This window comes from Vitis riparia, unplaced genomic scaffold, assembly GCF_004353265.1.
Source record: "Vitis riparia cultivar Riparia Gloire de Montpellier isolate 1030 unplaced genomic scaffold, EGFV_Vit.rip_1.0 scaffold303_pilon_pilon, whole genome shotgun sequence".
Taxonomy (NCBI): Eukaryota; Viridiplantae; Streptophyta; class Magnoliopsida; order Vitales; family Vitaceae; genus Vitis; species Vitis riparia.
This window is the reverse complement of record NW_023269666.1, coordinates 88383-109227: the sequence shown is the minus strand read 5'-3', so window position 1 is coordinate 109227 and position 20845 is coordinate 88383. Positions and strand designations below refer to the sequence as shown.

At 34.6% G+C, this 20845-nt stretch overlaps 1 protein-coding gene across 1 annotated transcript; it reads right to left on the bottom strand.

Moving 5' to 3' along the window:
* Positions 1-6859: 6859 nt before the first annotated feature.
* LOC117909728 lies at positions 6860-17967 on the bottom strand. Its single transcript, XM_034823791.1, has 2 exons — positions 17821-17967; positions 6860-7362 (listed from the first exon to the last, which is right to left on the bottom strand). The coding sequence occupies exons 1-2, from the start codon at positions 17891-17893 to the stop codon at positions 7133-7135; spliced, it is 303 nt and encodes a 100-aa protein (XP_034679682.1). The 5' UTR covers positions 17894-17967; the 3' UTR covers positions 6860-7132.
* Positions 17968-20845: the final 2878 nt, after the last annotated feature.

Genomic DNA, 20845 nt, shown 5'->3' with positions numbered 1-20845 from the left:
TCAATGAAACGGGATCCTAAAAATTACCTTCAATAAGTTAGATTAAGAAAAAAAGATAACAACAAAAATTAAGGAAGTCAAAAAATAATTTAATTTTGCAAAAATTAGTTCATGTGTCTAATATAGGGTTAAAATTGGACTCATGTAAAAACCAATTTAAATCTGTTAATTGAAAAATAATTTTAAACCAAAATTTGTTTAAAAATAAATAAAAATAAAAAATAGGGAGTTAGGAACATCATACAAGCATCAAAATAATTTTAGAAGAATTTTAAGTTTCTTAATTCAATTTTTTTATTTTAAAGGTTAGTGAGTCAAGCAAAGTGACAGTAGATTTTTTGTTTGAAGAGCTAAATGTATGTTGGATTTCACTAAAGTCTAAATTAATGTCCATGAATTTAATTCATGTTTTCTAATCCTCCATAATCATGATGAAGCTTATGAAGACCAAGAATTACTCTATTATTTGGAGCCATGAATTTTATTTCATGTGACAAAATTGAAAATTAATGAAAATCAATAAGAAAAGTGCATACCAATTGAAACATGGTTGCATACTTTTGAAAATTATTTTTAAATAATCAAGAGATTTAAGATGAATTCAAAAAAATGGAAAATCAAATTTTATAGAAAAACCACTGAAAAATATTTTTGAAACAATCAATTTAGATAGGATCTCAACATGAGAACAAGAAAACAAAACTCAAGGGAAGAGAAGAGAGTGTGTGAACTAAGTGTGACCATTCTATGGTGATCTTAATGGTGTGTGTGTATGAATGTGAGAGAGGCAATAGTTAAACCTGAATTCAAACATCTCAAAGAAACAATCAAATAAATGGAATCTAAAGCAAAGATATCAAGTGGTGCAAGGCCTCATCTCATGTGATATCGAAGAGGCTCAAACTAAGTGAAAGAAAACGAAGAAAAACAATGAGCAAAATAAATCCTAAGAATAAACAATCAATCATCCTCAATAATCATCCAATCGATGACTACCAACAATCTGTGTGGCCTATGCATCCGCACCAATCAAAGATAATTCTCAAATCTAAGCAAAATGGAAGGAAAAGAAAGAGATGGAGAGATGATCATTAATAAGAGATGCAGAAAATTGAAGAGAACATGCTTGAAACTTTTCTCTTCCTAAAAAAAAAAAAAAAAGAAAAGAAACTTGCTTCTTCTTCAAACAGATTCAATGGTGCATTACTCTCAAAATTCATAAGCTTTTCTTTTCTCAATCTAAACTGATCCTCCCTTCTCACTGTGTCATGATCTCCTTAGCCTCTCAAGGCTTCACTTTTTCTCCTCTCAATTTAAGGCAACCATGCATCAAAGGACTCCTCAAAATCTCAAACTCTCAAGCCCTCATATTCTCCCAAAGCCATGGTGTTAAAAGAGTCCTCTTCTCCAACTTTCAATGTTCTCTCTCCAAATTTGATCCTATGGTAGTTGTGTGTTCTCTAACTCTCACCTCTTCAATGTCATTCACCAAAGGAGTCCTAACTAATCTAAACCCACTCAACCCCCCACCCCCCTTCCTCCCCTCTCCCAATGTCATGAATGTCTCATCCTTTCTTATGGCAATTGTGAGTCCTTTATCTTCCAAAATCTTTTTCTTTTTATCTTCTCCCAATGTCGTGTATCCCCTCAAAGACTAAGGAAAACACGAATCCACATCTTCCCAATTCTCCTTGCTTTCCTTATCCTCTCCCAATGTCATGTATATCCTCTCAAAGACTCCCCAAATCTAGTTGTCTTCCTAATTTTTCTTCCAATGTCATGTACATCCTCTTAAAGACTCCCCAAATCTTCCATTTTGATTTATTTTCATACAATAGCGGTGCACCAAGAGGATTCTCCCACTCCCCTATTCAGTTGCTTTCATTCTTTCTTTCTAACAACCTTCCTTTTTTATTTCCCTTCATATGGCAACCCTGTACCCTCATTCCTTCCCCTTTCAAATCTCACTTTTGGAATTTTCCTTTGCTTTCCCAAACAACCTTCATGCACATGCCATGCAAGGTGACATAAATGCTACCCTAAAGTCCAATTAAGAATTTTCCTAAAATGAAACTAGATAAACTATCCTAAAGTGCACCTTAATGAAATGAGCTAAAAATGCACCTAGATGAACCATCCTACGGTGCATCTAAATGAATTGAACTAAAAATGCAACTAGGTGAGCTATTCTAAGGTGCACCTAAATGAAATGAACTAAAGATGCACCTAAATGAAATATCTTAAGATGAAACTAAGTGAACTAAACCTAAAATACAACTAAGTGAATTAGACTAAGAATGCAACTAAGTGAACTAAACCTAAAATGCAATTAAGTGAACTAGACTAAGAATGGAACTAAGTGAACTAGAATAAGAATACAACTAAGTGAACTAGACTAAGAATACAACTAAGTGAACTAAACCTAAAATGCAACTAAGTGAACTAAATTGAAAAAGTAGTTAAGTAAATTAGACTAAGAATGTAATGAACTAGACTAAGAATGCAACTAAATGAACTAAATTAAGAATGCAACTAAGTGAACTAAAGTTAAAATGCAACTAATGTTGAAATGCAACTAAGTGAACTAAACCTAAAATGCAACTAAGTGAACTAAACCTAAAATGCAACTAAATGAATTAGACTAAGAATGCAATTAAGTGAACTAAACTAAGAATGCATCTAAGTGAACTTAACCTAAAATACAATTGAATTAGATTAAGAGTGCAACTAAGTGAACTAAACTAAGAATTAAACTAAGTGAACTAAACCTAAAATGAAACTAAGTAAACTAAACTAACTAAACTTAAAATGAAACTAAGTGAACTAGACCAAGAATGTAAATAGATGAAACACACTAAGAATACAACTAAGTGAACTAAACGTAAAATGCAACCAAGTGAACTAAACCTAAAATGTTAATGTTATGTCATTGATTTTAAGGGCTCTATTCTAAAAAATGGGGCACTCACTCCTACTCTTGATTTTCAAGCTAACCAATCAACCTTCAAATATCACATCTCGTTATTGCTCAAAACTAAGAACTTGCTTTTAGGGGTTGGCTTGGAGATGACGTCAACTAAAGCTTGGGCCTTAATTGATCCATTTATATTTGATGTCATATCAACCCATCTATACTTGCCCAATTAACAAGCCATCCAAATAGATTAGGTTTATGCAATTAGTACTACTTCCATGGGTTGGTTAATCATGTGAGATTAAAAATATGGCCTCAACCTTTTAGTTGGTATATGCAAGGTTAGTTTTATTTTTTTGAATAACTGATACCTTATTTCAACATTCAACAACAATTTATTGACCTAGCATATTAGCCTCTTCACATGTGCATTATCCTCCTATACTAATATTGGGTTTATAGCCACATCATATATAGACATGTAGAAGTATAATTCTTCTCCTTCTACTCGACTTGCCAAGACATGAGGCTTCATCAAGTATGATTTTAGGCTACGTTTGGTTCAAGGAAAGTTTGAAGAAAAATGCGAGTGAAAGAAAATAGAGAAGAGTAAAGGGAAAGAAAATACGAAGGAAAATAAAAAATAAATTTAAAGTTAATAAATTACTTTTATATATTACTTCAAACTCATTTTAATTATTTAACTCTTTTATATAAAGATTAAATTATTTAAAAATATAAAGTTTTTTTTTTTACTAATTTTAAATATATTTGACATTTTTCATATTTCCATGGTAAAATCAAATATTAGAGAATCATTTTTCTTAACATTTTGTTTTTCTTTCCTTAGTATTTTCCTGGAGCCAAACATAGTCTTAAGGTTTAAAATACCTTTTTGCACTACTCAATCCACCTAAATGACACTCATCTAAGTCCTAGAGATGAATCGAGCTAGAATGATTATTATTGTTTGTCCCAAGATTGATTGATTAGGCATCAATCATGACTTGAAGCAGGTTCAAAAGACCAACTGTATGGAGTTTTGTTTTCACTATATTTTCTATGTATTAACATATATGTAGTACCATAATGGGGGGATTGAGCAAAAATAAGTGGATGGCTAGGAACGCCAAGGTACATAATGAATTAGTAATGGAGATTATGTAAGTTATCCAAGGGACATTTTGCATAAAAGGAATACTAATTGGGGTTTAAATTAGTAGAAATGATTAGGCAGTACTCCCCATGATTTTGATCCAGAGTATGCTCCTTCCACTAATTAAAGAAATAGCTATAAGGAACCAAATAATCCTTTACTTTCTTTTAAAGCCCCCTTCACTTTTTTTTTAGAAAGAAGACTAGGAACAAAAAAGAAAAAAGAAAAAAAGAAAGAATGTAATTACAATAGAAAAAATCCATTACTTTGTACATAAATTTGAGCAAACTAGGTTAGGTGAAATTTCAAATCAACTTAATTTTCTTAGGATTGGCCTCTATTCACACCCAATAGTTATTTACATTAAGAACTTGGCACATTTTACTCTAAAGTGTATTTGGTTGGATTGAGTTGCATTCTTATCTTCTAAGGATCTTGATGGCTTTCTAAAAGTCTTTGAGATGATCTCCTTTACCTATTATGAGCATGTTGTCTATGTACATGACTCCATGGTATTCTTGATTACATCTTGTCACCAACATTTGATTCATTGTTTCTGCATTTTTTAGCCTAAATAGCATAATTTGAGAGCAATAAGACCTCATCTCATGACCCAAGAAAGCATCCATTAATGAGAGAGTTCATGCCTCAAAGTTGAGTCAACTACCTACTCAATTCTATAATAGGAAGCTGTCTTCATGTTACACTTCATTCAAATTAGTGAAATGATAACAAATTGCTACTTCCCATTGCTTTTTTGGTTTATGATCATGTTAGAGAACAATTTGGGTACTAAGCTTCTTAAATGAGTCTAGCAACCATCAATCTATTCAACTCTTCATTGACACTTTGATGTCATTTGGAGGGAATTTCCTAACTTTTATCGAATCAAATTACACATTGCTTGTAAATAGAGACACAATGGTCTTATTGATACCCTTCATGTCAAGGTGAGACTTACTTGTGTTGAACAACCAATTTTCCTTAAGTCCAATATGCATATCATGTTCCTTAACACCCTTCCTCTCCCATACCCACACAGGAGAGATATCATAGAATTGCAAATTAGAGGGGAGAGGGGAGGGAGGGATACTAAAAAATTTCAAATTGGGGGAACAGATATCAAATAGGAAAACAAACATGCAAATTACAAAGAGGTAATTCAAACTCACAACTTCCCACCAAACCAAGCTTTGATACCATGTTAAGTATATGGAAGCTTTGATAACAACTTGAACATAGTGATAACTATGATCTACTTGTCAAGGTGAAACGATGTGAACACATTTGGATGTTGTCTTAGAAATTCTAGAAATTTCTCTAGTTCCTCAATTGGAAGTAGTGTTCATAGCATCACATTTTTTTCATGACCTCCTTTGAACAATGGCAATGCAATTAGTGGTTTAATTGTTCGAGTTTCATTATCTTAGTCCTCATCCACCACCAACTGAGCCTTGGATTGCTACTTATCGAGATCTTCCTTATGCTATTGATTTCTCCATAATGGCTTCTAAGTTTGAGATATTTGGTAGAAATCTCTAGAAGCAAGTTGGTCATCTTATGCGTTGATTTGGTCTCTCTCCGTCTAATAAAGCACCATTTGATGATACGGTGAAGAGGTTGCCTTCTTAGAATAGATCTAATTGCTATAAAAAATTTATATTATAAGGAGGAGTTATCAACCACGCAAATGGAAGAATTAATGTCACTGACTTTCCATAATGGATAACACTATTTCTCTCAAAGGTGTACTAATCCTAATGATTTGAAGTAGGTCGGTGAGTAGTTACAAGAAGTAGCCCATCTTATGGAAGCCCGACAAGGTAAAACCTCTAGCCAATAGAGTGATTATTAAGGCATCTTGGTAAGGAATACGTACCCTATCACAATCCACAACAGGAAACAATATGAATCCATTCATAAGAAGCGCTCCTTGAAGTTGGGCTATATTTCTTATTAGAATAGAAGCTCATGCCTTCACCAGTTTGTTCCTAATATTGCTTTTACCGAATCACACTCTTCATCAATCATACCTCCACTAATTATGTGAATTGTGGGCCTTTATTCTTGCTCCATTATGGGAGGTCGCACCCCTACTTTCCTATGATCTCAAGGGCATAAATAGGGGAATGTATAGCTTCTTTGCTAGCCGATAGATATGGTGTAATGTTGGTGCTTGCAACTATTCTCTTTGATATTGGAAATACTATCTTTGACCTCTTTCTAAGGGGGGTCTTCTCACATTGTTGAGGCCATTGAAATCCCTCCATATGTAGCACTTGTTTGAGAATATGTGTACATGAGGCATTCAGTAGAGTGAACATCAAGATCGATAAGATACGCCAGCCTTGTAAACTAGGAAAGATTTTGCATGAGTCTGTCAATAATGCATCAAATGATTGTAGGTATCACTTATTCCACCAAATATATTGACTCTCTGGGTGGAGAATCCATAACAGGCTCTTGGGCCAATATACGTCGTTTGAATATAATTTTGAAGATTCCATTGAACAAAATTGGATGCACGCTTCCCTTGCACCCCGTTCTTGAAATTGCTGCTTCCTCACCAATCTTTGAGCTGTGTCTTAGAAGCCTTCACTGCTACTAGTGGCTTGTTGACCATTCACTCCAATCAAGCATTGATGATATTAGAATATCTCTTGCAAAGTACTTGCTTAGTAATGATACCCCTTGTGCATATTTGACTACTCAGACAATAAAATTTGGGAAAATATGAACATGAAGAAAGAAAAAAAAAAGTAAAAAAAGAAAGAAAAAGACAACAAACAAGCAAACAAAATTCATGCCTCAATTCCTTTGAACCACTATATGTGTGAAACAATAGCTATGAGACCACCATTGGATCCAAATTAGAGCATCACTAAGAAATCTTATAATCTTCTTACTGAATGCAGTACCCAAAATGTTTATGAATTTAAGCAAGGGAAAGCAACCACAAAAGAAGCAAAAACGCTGCAAAGGATTGATGATTTGAACAGATCAATAGTGCCTACTAACCAAGGCACCCAAAGTCGTTGCTCTTATTGCAGCCACATATTAGCTTAGGCTGATGCAGTCTTCCTCTGCTGGTAAGCAACAGCAAAAATAGGCACTCCAACACCTGTGCATACGACACCTAAGACAGCAAGTGGCACCTGCACCTTCTGATATTTCATCCTGTCCAAGTTGTACATGTGCTTGGCATGGAGATAGAATGGTTCATCATGCCCATGCCCATGTCCATGGCCTTCCCCCATCCTCTTTACCCCAGTTGAGTGGAATCCTCTGTTCACTGCCAAAACACGATCAAAATTCCCACTTCCAGTTACTTTACACTTTCTAAAATACCATTCCAGTTACTTCACACTTTCTAAAATACCATAATCAATGAACAACCGCATCCAACCTACCACTTGTTTTACAAGCAAACCATTAGCTAAAAGCCACTTTCCGCCTTCTAAAATGAATTTGGAAGCAACTTCAACCAACACTGACTTTTTAAGGCCATAAAAAAGAAGGCTTGAGATTGAAAAAAACTTTAATTTTCCTTTCTGAAAATTTTGAAATTAACAATTAAAGCATCCCACATTAATTTCAGATTTCTTGTTAATTAACAAGGAAATGTGATATTGACCAAAATATGCCTGACTCTTAATTACATGAATTACCAACAAAGAAAATAGAAAAACGGCAAGGCAAATAAAAATTACTCTTTCACAACAAAATCACTTCTACTTCCATATAAGCTATATATAGAAGGTCAAAATTAATTAGTTCATTGAATAAGTTACGACATGGTACCCACCTTGTTGCCTAAAACAACTCTAGCAATTTTATAGAAAGCTACATTAAGAGCTGCTTATATTTACCAAGAATGATTTTACACTGATTACAGGTCCTGACATTAATCTAAGAATGCTTCTGCCAGCACTAAGTTCATAATGATTTTACACTGATTACAGGTCCTACTTCATACTAGTAATACATCTACAGGTTAAGTGGATGTCAAAGGCTGAAAGTACTTCATAATGATTGACAAGAGACCTCGGCTTCTGGATAAAGAGATCAAGGTTTCAGGCATATTTAAATTCTTTAGCAAGGTTTCAGCCATATTTAAATTCTTTACCAAGGTTCAAACTATCAGTAATAGGAATCAAATATCTAGTACATTTCTCAGTTAAAAACTACAACTTAGAAAGGTTTATACAAATATACTAACTAAAGCTAGTTGCACTCAAAATTTAACATATACATTCTGATTTTCTATCGATAAAGAAGATGGAATCATTCAAACAAGGATTCTATTGATGAAGATGGAATTCATTCAAACAAGCATTCATGGTTGATAATGAAAATGGAATTCCATTGAAACAGGATTTATGGAAGGGTAGGATCTGACTTCGGGAACATTAAAAATAAATAAATAATAAAAAACAAACAATTAAAAAAGTAAAATAAATAAAAAGGACCACCCCTCAAAGGGTAACCTTTCAAGTGAAGCTTATATATATATGTATGTATATTTTTTAATTTTCTTTTCAAAGGATTTCAAGTGAAGCTTAAATGAATAAGAGTAAGACACAAAAACCAAGATATTTTAATATTAGGAAATATGGGGATATTATAATGCATCAAATTCACAATTACAAAAAGCTAAATTCACCATCATTTTATCTTGTGTCTATTCTCATCCACACTCAAAACACTTTTTCTAATAAAGGAATACTTTTGGAAAAATTGTGTTTTTCGTGTAAGCTTTTGAAAAAATGAAATGGAAAAGAAAAACCTCTAGGAATAACTAAAATTCCATGCATTCTCATATCAAAGGTAGCATTTATATCATAAAAATGTAGTACCAAAATAATACTTTAAACTAAAAGGGCATACAATAATAAGTATTTTAGGAATTAAATGAGCAAGTGAAAATACACTTTTTCCTACAATTTTTGCGATCCACACAAAGGTCTATAGTTGAACCAAGCATCCAAGCGAATGATCTTAGCACTCCCCAAGAAGTCATCTTCAGATTGTGTACAATTTTTAAATTCCCAAATTTTAAGATGTTCATTGCAGCAGACAAAAAATGCTATATATTCATGTACAACAAAAGAAAATGGAATAATATCAATTTATTGAATAGAAATCTGCCACAAAGGTCACAAGAAAAACATGGAGGCTATACCACAAAGCCAATAGGGTTTTCCCATACCCAATTTGGCATATAGCTGCACGTGCCACATACATTGCCAATCCCAAAAACAATCATGGTGGTAAAGCCTATAGCAATAAGGGCCATGTGACATCGGTTCATATACTTTAAGGCATTGATGATCAAAATGACGTTCAGCTATATAAACAATTGGATATATTAAAAGGCAATAGAGGCTTTAAAGGTACTATAGAAATAATAAAAAGATACATGTCTCTGTTTGTAATCCCTAAAAAGGTTAGATTGAGATTAGAGAAGATTCAAAGGGACTTTCTTTGGGGCTTTGGAGAAAAAGCCTCATTTGATAGTTAGTCGATTGTTTGCATAGACATGGGAAAGGGAAGTTGGGGGTTAAAAGTCTTTCTCTCCTAAATCAGGCCCTTCTTGGTAAGTGGTGCTGGAAATATATTTCTGATAGGAAAGTTTCTTGGAAGCAAATTATAGAGGTGAAGTATGGGAAGGAAGGAGTAGATTGGCACCCTAGGGAAGTTAGGGATGGATATGGGGTTGGTGTTTGGAAAACTATCAAGAAGGGGTGGGATCTCTTTTTCAATAGAACCACCTTTGAAGTGGATAATGGAAGAAGACTTAAGTTCTAGATAGACAAACGGTGTGGAGAGGAACCCTTGTGTATGTCATTTCCTTCTTTGTATGCTTTGGCTTTATCAAAGGAGGTTTGGGTGGCAAATTTATAGGATAAAATAGGGGGAATGGGACATTGGACCCCACGCTTCACTAGGAACCTTAATGATTGGGAGTTGGACATCGTTGAGACTTTTTTCTACATGTTGAGAGGGAAATTGGTTAGGAGGGGTGAAAATGATAACGTGGTTTGGAAAGACGATAAGAAAGGATTGTTTTTGGTCAAATCTTTTTATGCGGTTTTGGAAGTGGGAAGGGTGGTCCACTTTCCAAAGAACATTATCTTGAATTCATGGGTTCCATCCAAAAGTGAGTTTTATTGCATGGAAAGCTAATTGGGGAAGAGTTCTTACTTTAGATGATCTTCAAAAGAGAGGGTGACCATTGGCGATGGAAACAAGTGGGCTCCAAAGCCCAAACTTTAATTTGGCACTCTCTGAATGATAATGGGCTTAGTTGGGATCTTATATAATTCAATACGGGTTCAACCTAAAAAGTACTTTCCAAAAATCAAATTATGGGCCTCGTCAATTGTTATAAGTTACCATTTTCAGTCATTATTATTGTCATTTTCCAATAGTCTTTAATGTGGTCTAGTAGTAAATCCAAGTTTTTTTTATTTTCAAGTTGCATTATTAATATGTGACTAGTTCCAAGGAGTTATAAGTCCTTAAAGAGTTTTATATGGTAGTTGATTAGTCTTTTGAGAGGAATCAATGAATGAATGAATTTCTAGCAACCACTATCTTCTTTGTGTGATACAAAGAGAACTTAAGTGTGAAGCCTAAAGGTTTCTAGGAGTGATTCCTAGGGTACTTTCAATTATACACTACTGTCCTTGCATTTTACTTTTTGCACTACATCAATTTTGGTATCAAAGCGAGGGTGATATCATGGCTACATGATCTGGAAGGAGTTTTGGAGGAAGACTAACTGATAACCAGCATGATGAGATGCTGATTCAGATGGTGGATCAGCTTGAACCACGTTCAACCAAGTAACATCGAGACACGAATATCTCAAGCTAACAACTAGGAAAATGCAAAGGAACAAGAGGCAATTCAAACACCACAATACCCTATGTCTGAATGGGCTAGAGGATTGCTTGAAAGAAGACATGAAGTGTGAGACATCACTGGAGATATCACAAAGAAAGTGAGAACAGAGGTTCCTGATTTTGAAGGAAAGGTGAATGCTACTCAATTTGCTAATTGGCTGGTTGCAATTGAAGAGTACTTCGATTGGTAAAACATGATGGATGATCAAAAAGTGAGATTTGCTAAAATGAAATTGGTGGGCTTAGCAAAAGTTTGGTGGACAAAAGTTGAAGCACACTTTAGAAGGATGGAGCTACCACCAGTCAGCCCATGGCAAGAGATGGAAATGAAGGCTAAGCTTCGGGAGAAATACATGCCTACAAATTACCATGATAAGCTATGTGAACAGCTCATTAATTTGAGGCAGAAGTTTGATGAGTTATAAAAAACAAGGAGTCATTGTAGAAGACCCTCAACAAACACTTACAAGATTCAAAGCTCAATTAAAACGTGAAATCAATCGGGAGTTGCTGCATTAGCCATTATACAGCTTGGAACATGCCTTTCAAGTTGCATTTTTAACAGGAAGCCAGGAGCTATGACCATGGAATCTGTCCGTAAGAAGCTCCATGGCATAAGTCGTAGTATGAAGCCAGGCTCATCTCATCCATTTAATCCACCTACAGGGTTTAAGCCATTTTCTTCTCAAGTGGTTGATCCTAAAGGTAAGGTATCAAATGTTTCAAGTTTCAACAACCTGACCACGTGGCATACAATTGTTCAAAGAAGAACTTGCATATTGGGCTAGAACATGAAGAACCAGAACCACAGAAGGATGAGCAAAATGAAAACTCATTTGACTATGGAGTCTATGATCCTGCTGACTAGGATGAAGAAATGGACATTTCACCAGCTTCTGTTGTGAGACGTATTCTTAGAGCCCCTAAAGTTGAGGAAGAAGATTGGCACCGAACCCTCTATTTTTCAAATGTTAGTCAGATGCGAGAATCAAGTTCAGAAACTCATCGTTGACAGTGGCAGTTGTATGAATGTTGTTTCAGCCTCCACAGTTGAGCGTCTTAGGCTTCCATTTGAGCCACGCCCACAACCATACAAGGTAGCATGGATAAATAACATGTCTATTCCAGTAAATCAGCATTGTCTTGTTTCTATTTCTTGAGGTGTTTATAGTGATTCTAATTGGTGTGATGTGATCCCTATGAAAATAGCACATATCATTCTTGGTCATCCTTGGCTTTATGATCAGGATGTGCATCATCGTGGAAAAGAGAACACATATAGCTTCATGTTTAAGAACCCAAAGGTTGTGTTGAAACCAATGACTGCTGCTGAAATGGGAAAATATCGAATTCAAAAGTCAACAAAAGCTGCTAAAGGCATGAAGAGTTCTCTTCATATTCTCACTAAGAATAAGTTTCAGCATGAAAGCAAGGAAAATGGGGTTATATATGTTGTAATAATGAAAGAAGTTGGCATGAAAGATGCTGGCAGCATTTCTTCTATAGCTAAGAAGGTTGTTGAACTACTCAACGACTTCTCTGATATAGCTCCAGCAAATCTGCCTAGTGAACTTCCCCCACTCTACAACATTCAGCATTCTATAGACTTTATGTCGGGATCTCAATTGCCTAATCTTCCAATCTATTGTATGAATCCAATTGAATGTGCAGAGGTTAAAAGACAAATGGGGGAGTTGCTATCCAAGGGATTTATTCATGAAAGTTTAAGTCCTTATGTTGTCCCCGCCTTACTAACCCTTAAAAAAGATGGTAGGTGACGCATGTGTGTAGACAATCGTGCAATCAACAAGATACCCATCAAATATTGGTTTCTCATTCCTCGGCTTGATGATATGTTGGATATGATGGCCGGTTCTTGCATCTTTTCAAAGATAGATCTGAAGAGTGGGTATCATCAAATACGGTTAAGGCCCAGAGATGAGTGGAAGACTGCTTTTAAAACAAATGATGGTCTCTACGAGTTGCTGATAATGCCTTTTGGCCTATCCAATGCTCCTAGCACATTCATGTGCTTCATGAATCACGTAGTTCAACCATTTATTGGCAAGTTTCTAGTCATTTACTTTGATGATATTTTAATCTACAACAAGACCAAGGAATCATGAGTCCCATTCACGACAAGTTATGACAATCCTTCGACAAGAGAAACTCTAAATAAATTTGCAAAAATGTTCCTTCATGACCTCAACCACTGTGTTCCTACATTTTGTTGTTTCAACCAAAGGGTTAGAAGTAGACCCTGATAAGGTAAAAGTCATCCTAGAATGGCTAGTTCCTAGCACATTGCAGGAGCTATGAAGTTTTCATGGGTTGTCCACAATTTATCAGCACTTCATCAAAAGTTTCAGAACTATTATAGCTCCTATCACTGATTGTATGAAGAAAAAAAACAGTTTGTTTGAAGGCAACAACAACAGCTTTTGAAGAAATAAAGAAAAGGCTAACTGAAGCACCTGTTCTACAACTTCCCAATTTTTCAAAAGTATTTTAAGTAGCTTGCTATGTATCGAATGTGGGAATTGGAAGTGTGCTCAATCAGGAAGGACATCCTATTGCATTTTTCAATGAAAAACTAAATGAACGAAAGCAAAAATATTCAATATATGACAAATAATTCTATGTTGTGGTTGCTTTGTGTTATTGGTGTCATTATCTCCTTCCAAAGGAGTTTGTTTTATATTCTGATCATGAAGCTCTCAAGCATGTCAACTCTCAAAAGAAGCTTAACCATCATCATGGGAAATGGGTCTCCTTCTTACAAGAATACACCTTTATTATTCGGCATAAATATGGTGTTGAGAACAAGGCAACTGATTCTCTTAGTCGAGTAGTGTATATTCTTTCTTCTATGGCTATACAGGTTGTGAGATTTGATTTGTTGAAGCGGGATCATAATTCTTGCAAGGATTTCAACATTCTATATGATGCCTTAGTGGCAGGGAACTTGGGAGCATATCCAAATTTTTTGCTACATGATGGATACCTCTTCAAAGGGACTCACCTTTTCTTACCCAACACATCACTTCGAGAGCAAGTGATATGAGAATTGCATTCTGGAGGAGCAAATGGTCATTTTAGAAGAAATAAGACGATTGCAATGATACAAGATCTCTTTTCTTAGCCAAGTTTAAAAAGGGATGTGGCTAAGAATGTTTCTAAATGTCGCATATGCCAACTATCAAAGGGAAGGAAGAAAAATACTAGACTGTACATGCCACTTCCAGTGCCCCATGAGCCATGGCAAGACCTAAGCATGGATTTTGTCTTTGGTTTGCCAAAAACTTTCAAGGGACATGACTCCATATTTGTCGTGATAGATCATTTCTCTAAAATGATGCACTTTATCTCATGTTCAAAGACTTTAGATGTTGTCCATGTTGCTAAACTATTCTTTAAAGAAGTTGTCCAACTTCATGGTTTGCCCAAGACTATTGTTTTTTATCAGAATGAAAAGTTTATGGGTCACTTTTTGAGAAGCTTATGGAAGATGTTGAACACAAAGCTGAAATTTTCTTTGGCTTTTCACCCTCAAACTAACAACCATACAGAAGTCCTTAACCAAAGTTTAGGTGATCTACTTCTCTGCCTAGTTGGAGAACATATCACTAATTGGGATCAGATTCTTCCTATGGCTGATTTTGCATACAACACTTTGGTAAATAGGTCTACAAGTTACCTATCAAAAAAAATAAAAAATAGGTCTACAGGTTACAGCCCCTTTGAGATCTTGCTTCCTAATAAGCCTATTGATTTAGTTCCATTACCAATGGAAGCATGACCAAGTGTTGGAGCTGATGCTTTTAGTAAGCATATACACGATTTACATGACGATGTTCAAAGGAAGATTGCTCTCCGTAATGAGAATTATAAGGCACATGCTGATTTGAAAAGAAAGTTTGTTGATTTTAAGGAAGGAGATATGATTATGGTAAGGATAAGGCTTGAACGATATCCTAAAGATACATACAAGAAACTTCACTCAAAGAATGTTGGTCCATACAAAGTGCTCAAGAAAATTAACTCAAATGCTTATGTTCTTGATTTGCCTAAAAATATGGGCATTAGTAACATCTTCAACATCAAGGACCTCACCCCATGTTCTAATCCTAAAGATGCTACAACTAATGGTGGCCCAAAATGCTCGCTTACCACCAACTCCTCGTTTAAAGGAGGAAATTGAAGATGTTGTTGATCACCAAATTGTTTCAACTGGAGAGGGCTATCAAAAGTATCTTGTCAAACGGAGAGGGAGACTACTTTCAAATTGTACATGGATCACAAATGGGGAATTTCAATACTCGAATCAAGACCTTAATGAGAGATTTCATGTCTTTAACTTGTCAAGGTCGAGTTTTCCTAAGTCGGGGGGAGTTGATGGAGACAAGCGGCAGCCACCTTTAAAAGTTTATCAAAGGCGCAAAGGAGTGGACTCCAAAGCCGAAACATTAATTCAGCACTCTTTGAATGATAATGGGCTTAGTTGGAATCTTATATGATTCAATATGGGTTCAACCTAAAACCTTGAGGGGTAGCTCCGTTGGTCCGGCCTTGGGTTTGCTCCCCAATGGTAACCAATTCGAGTCTCCTTAGGGCCACTGGAGGTTTATCCGGTCGTTAACTTCAGGGCCCCTTGGGATTAGTCGAGGTGCGCGTAAGCTAACCCGGACATCCATGGTTATCAAAAAAAAAAAAAAAATATGGGTTCAACCTAGAAAGTACTTTCTAGAAATCAAATTATGGGCCTAGTCAATGGTTATAAGTTACCATTTTACTTTCATTTTGTAAATTTGGTTTTTTATGGTGCTGGCTGGTGATAGTTGTATACTTTTTGTATACCTTGGGCTACTATTCTAACAATCCTTTTAGATATATTTTCCTCTTTATCTATCAAAAAAAAAAAAGTTACCATTTTCAATCATTATTATTGTCATTTTCCAATGGTCTTTAATGTGGTTTAGTAGTCAATCCAAGTTTTGTCATTTTCAAGTTGCGTTATTATTATGTGACTAGTTCCAAGGAGTTATAAGTCCCTAGAAAGTTTTATATAGTAGTTGATTAGTCTTCCGAGAGAAATCAATGAATGAATGCATTTCCAACAACCACTATTTTCTTTGTGCAATACAAAGAAAACTTGGGTGTGAAGCCTAAGGGTTTCTAGGAGCAATTCCTACGGTACTTTGGATTATACACTACTCTCCCTGCATTTTACTTTTTGTACTGCATCAATTGGTGAATGGATGTTATCTATGCAAATAGGAGGGGGAGTCTATTGATCATTGATTTCTTCATTACTATAAAGCAAGGACTTTATGGCACCTATTGTTCTCCTTATTCAAGGTGGATTGGGTGATCCCTACTTCGGTGGAAGTTTGGCTCTTAAGTTGGCAAGGCTCCTTTGTAGGGAAGAAAAGAAAAAAGGTGTTGAACGCTACTCCTCTTTGCATTTTTTGGACAATTTGGAGGGAACGGAATCAAAGAGCCTTTGAAGATAAGGAACAGAATGACCAATTAGTGAAACTCTCAGTCCTTTGTAATCTATTGTCTTGGGTTAGGATGTACTTAAGGGAAAGCTCAATGTCCTTGTTTGATTTTGTAAAGTAGATAGGGTCTTGTTGAGTGTCAGTTTGTTTTTGGTGCTCTTTTTATAGGGCTTGCTTTAGGTGCTCCTTGTTTACATCCTGTGCACTTTGGCATACTTTGTTCTTTCTATAATTTATAAATATATTCCTTTACCTATCAAAAAAAATATATGTATACAACACAAGATATGTTTGAGAATATTTTGGCCCATAACTACCACAGTCTTGACATGTAAGATCCCATGACTAAGGGCCTTCAAAATGTCAAGACTATGGAAATATACACAGCCATATATGCAAAAGTCCATTCCACTCTCCATGCATCAACAATACCATGCTATTCTATCACATGTATAATAAATTACAAACAGGGAATTCATCCATATTCAAGACATACCCAGCTTCACAAACTCAACAGTAAAATGATCATAGCCAATACTTTGTTTTCCCAATAAATTAATTCCATTCCAACCAACACATCCACACCAGCTTTAGTGAAAACTATCCAGGAAAATCTCCATCAGAATGAACAATGAATCCTAATTTAATTTCCAAAATACAAGAACCTTCATTTAATCACCAGAGCAGCAAACTACACATCTGTGAGATTACCTTACACGAGTTCCAGACCTAAAATTTGTTAGGTTTTGTTTTACAACTGCTGCTTGCACTTCTTTTCAATAGCATATTCATTGTGATTGGTTTATATAGTTCCATCACGGTGATAAGAACCACAAGTATCCAGAATTTTCCCAAAATCAGAACAACTTTAATACCGATGATTATATCTCAAAAAGAAAAAGAAAAGAATTATGTAAGAATTTAACAGTGAAAATGAAGCAGTAACCCTAAGAAACCAGAGGAAAACAAAAATAAAAACACAATTTCTGAATCTCAACATTTTCAACAATTTATATTCGCCCCATTCTCCCGCAGACTCTTGGCAACGAAACTGAAAAAATAAAAACAAAAACAAAACGAAAACCTATTTGGAACGGAAAGATCGATGATCGGATCTCAAAAAATAATCAGAAATTCAGTTAAGACAGAACACTAAAGATTCAGCAAATCCAAGCGTGACCGCTAGAGAAACAAAGAAAAACAATGCAATACAAAATCTTGGAATCACATTTTTCTTTCCAGAAGTCTAAAACTTTACTATTTTGCACCAGTTTCTCGGGAACCAAACATAGCAAACAAAATCGAAAGGAAAAAAACCTAGAATGAAATGGAGAGAAGGACCTGATTTGGATACGAGTTGTTGAGAAGATTTGAAGAGCTGAGAAGCAGATCTCAATCCACTGTTCAAAGCCATGGCGATTCTCCACAGAAATGCGAGATGTGAAAACCACAAAATCTATTCTCGTTCTCTCCCTTGCCCTTTCACCTTTTGCAACTGCTGCTTTTTTTAAGGCAAATTCAACGGCTCCTGTGCGTTTATGCGATCTCATTCTTCTCACGATTCCTACACGTGTCCACAGGCAGCTATGTGGTTGACCTCGGGCGGGCTAGGTTCAGAGAGGATTGGGCCGGGCCAGTGGTGTATGGGCTTGAGTCCACTTTGGCATCAGTTACATAGGGGGTGTTTGGTTTTTGTTATATTAAACTAAGAAATGAAGCAGTCCATGTACATTCTTTGACCATCAAATATTTGAAAATCGCTATCATTATCATTTAGAGTCATTCTAATTATATTTGTGGTTTTTAATCAATGTTTTTAAAATTGGATTGGTTACTAAATCAAAAAGTTATCGGATTATGATTTAATGATCCAATTGATAGTTGAATCGCGATTCAATTCGAGATATTACAAATATATAATTTATATACTATTAAATTTTAAAATAATTATAAAAAAGTTTAAAATATATAAAAAAATTATAAATCAATATTGTTTATTTTTTATCATTGATATTATCAAATTAAATCATACATACGCATAAATGTATTAATTTTATTAAATAATATATATAATTATTTAATAATAACAATCTCTACCAATGTTTTCAGAACTGGACCGGTCATTGAATCGAAAAAGTTACTGGTTCACGGTTTACTGGTCGAACCGGCGGTCGAACCGATGACGTCATAAATATATATTTTATTATTTTATATATTATTAAAATTTAATAAATTAATAAATTATATTTAAATTTTGACAGCATCTACTTTGTTTGTTGAATTTTTTCATAAAAAATTTTACCTGTAGAAGTCATCAATCATCATATATGATATCTATAACACAATATAAGATGTTATACATTCATAATGTCAATAAACCCAATATTTATCAAATAATCAAACCATTGTTATACAACACTTAAATAGTTACTCAAAATATAACATGTCAATGTTTGAATATTCATGAAGATTTTTGAATACTAATAAATATAAAATTCATGTATTCATTCATTTTGGAAATTGGAATATGGAGATTGAAAATGAACATTTGGAAAACCAAAGTTCTCCACATCAAGCCCTCTATAGCCACGCCACCACCATCCTCATTATCTACAAAAATATTGAATATATGTCAACAAGAAATCGTTTTTGAAGAAAAAAAATATAATTATTGAACTTTTATAAGTTTAAATATTCAACTAACCAATGTGAGAACTTGAACCTTCCACTTCATTTATTGGAATTGACCCTTTTTCGTATAGAAGATTTTCCAATTCTTCAACATCTAGCTCTGGTGGCTGATCCTCATCAACTATCCAAAAATCGGTCTCATCAATACATGCATAGTCAATGGAATCATAGATTCTTTTCTTGTTATAGAACCTAAAAAAGAAAAGCATATAATTATTCATAATTGTGAATAAGAGAATTTAAATTCAAAACAACTAAGAAAACATTTATACCGATTTTTTAGCTACAAATTGTAATGAACATATACAAGATCATTAAGCCTTTGATGTTCCAATCTATTCCTTCTTTTGGTATGTATACGTTCAAAGACACTCCAATTCCTCTCACATCCAGAAGATGATGCAGTTTGGCTCAATATTTGAATGGCCAACTTCTGCAAATGTGGTGCACTATATCTATGTAGCCTCCACCATTCATCTAGTTACCATTTCACATTAAAAATAAGAAAAAAAAAAAAACACATTAGCAAGTTTAAAATATTAAATAGTAAGTAGGTAACTAATGAAAAAAAACAAACACACTAATAAATGAAAATAATCTTTTACCAAGTTATAGTACTTCATGTGAAGAATAAACAAGGACTTTTCCAAAACTTCACAATCGATCACGAAACAACTTCATTTCATTCATTGTATCAAGCTTGCCTTTTAGAACTTTCTGATCAATAACATCCATGATACTTCCAATAATAGTTGGCTTATTACAAAAGTTTTCCTGATCATATTGGAAACATGGATTCAACTAATAAATTGTTGAATGAATGCTTTTCTTTAGTTGTTGATCCCAACGTTGCTTTATGATCTCTGTATAAAGCTTGTATAGTCTTTTGTTGTAGTTAAACAACTTCTTGATGCCCAAATGAACCTTATACATGCCTTCATACATATATCCCATCAAAGGCCTCTCATCCCAATCAAAAATATGCAATAAGCGCATTATGGGAGACATAAAATTCACAACAATCAAACAATCATTCCAAAATCTATTATCCAAGATGATGGAAACTGCAACTTTGCTTTTATTATCCTTTGAATATCTAAATTCTACAAAGAACTTACTAGTCACCAAAGCTTGCGAGTCATGTTTATAACCATGAAGACTCTTGAGTGCAATGAATGTAGTTGCAAAGCGAGTTGCACCAGATTGGAGAATCTTCCTCCATCTGTCTCTTTTTCTCAACCAACTTAACAAAGCAACATGATTATACACAAAAATTGTCACTTTTGATGCACATCTTACAAGTTCAGAAATATTGTCCATCTTACCAATATCCTTAAAGATCAAATTAAGACAATGAGTTGCACAAGGTGACCAATTGATGTGTTTATGCTTCTGAGAAATCAATCTCCCCGCGGCTACATAATTTGTTGCATTATCAGTCACTATATGAACTACATTGAGTGGACCCACCCATTCAATCACCTCATCAAATAACAAAAACAAATTAGTTGCATCCTTGATAATGTCTGAAGCATCAACAGATTTCACAAACGATATTCCTTTAGGACAATACACAAGGAAGTTGATGAGTGTTCTTTATCTATTATCTATCCAACCGTCACCCATTATTGTACACCCAACTTTTGCCCAAATTGCATGATAAGAGTCCACAAGT

What these genes read in the sequence shown, in the direction of transcription:
- LOC117909728 (XM_034823791.1), bottom strand. Translation starts at nt 17,893, where the DNA reads ATGGCTTTGAACAGTGGATTGAGATCTGCTTCTCAGCTCTTCAAATCT. An exon ending in ACAACTCGTATCCAAATCAG is followed by an intron (nt 7,363 to 17,820) that starts GTCCTTCTCTCC and finishes GTGTTTTGGCAG; the next exon opens with TGAACAGAGGATTCCACTCA.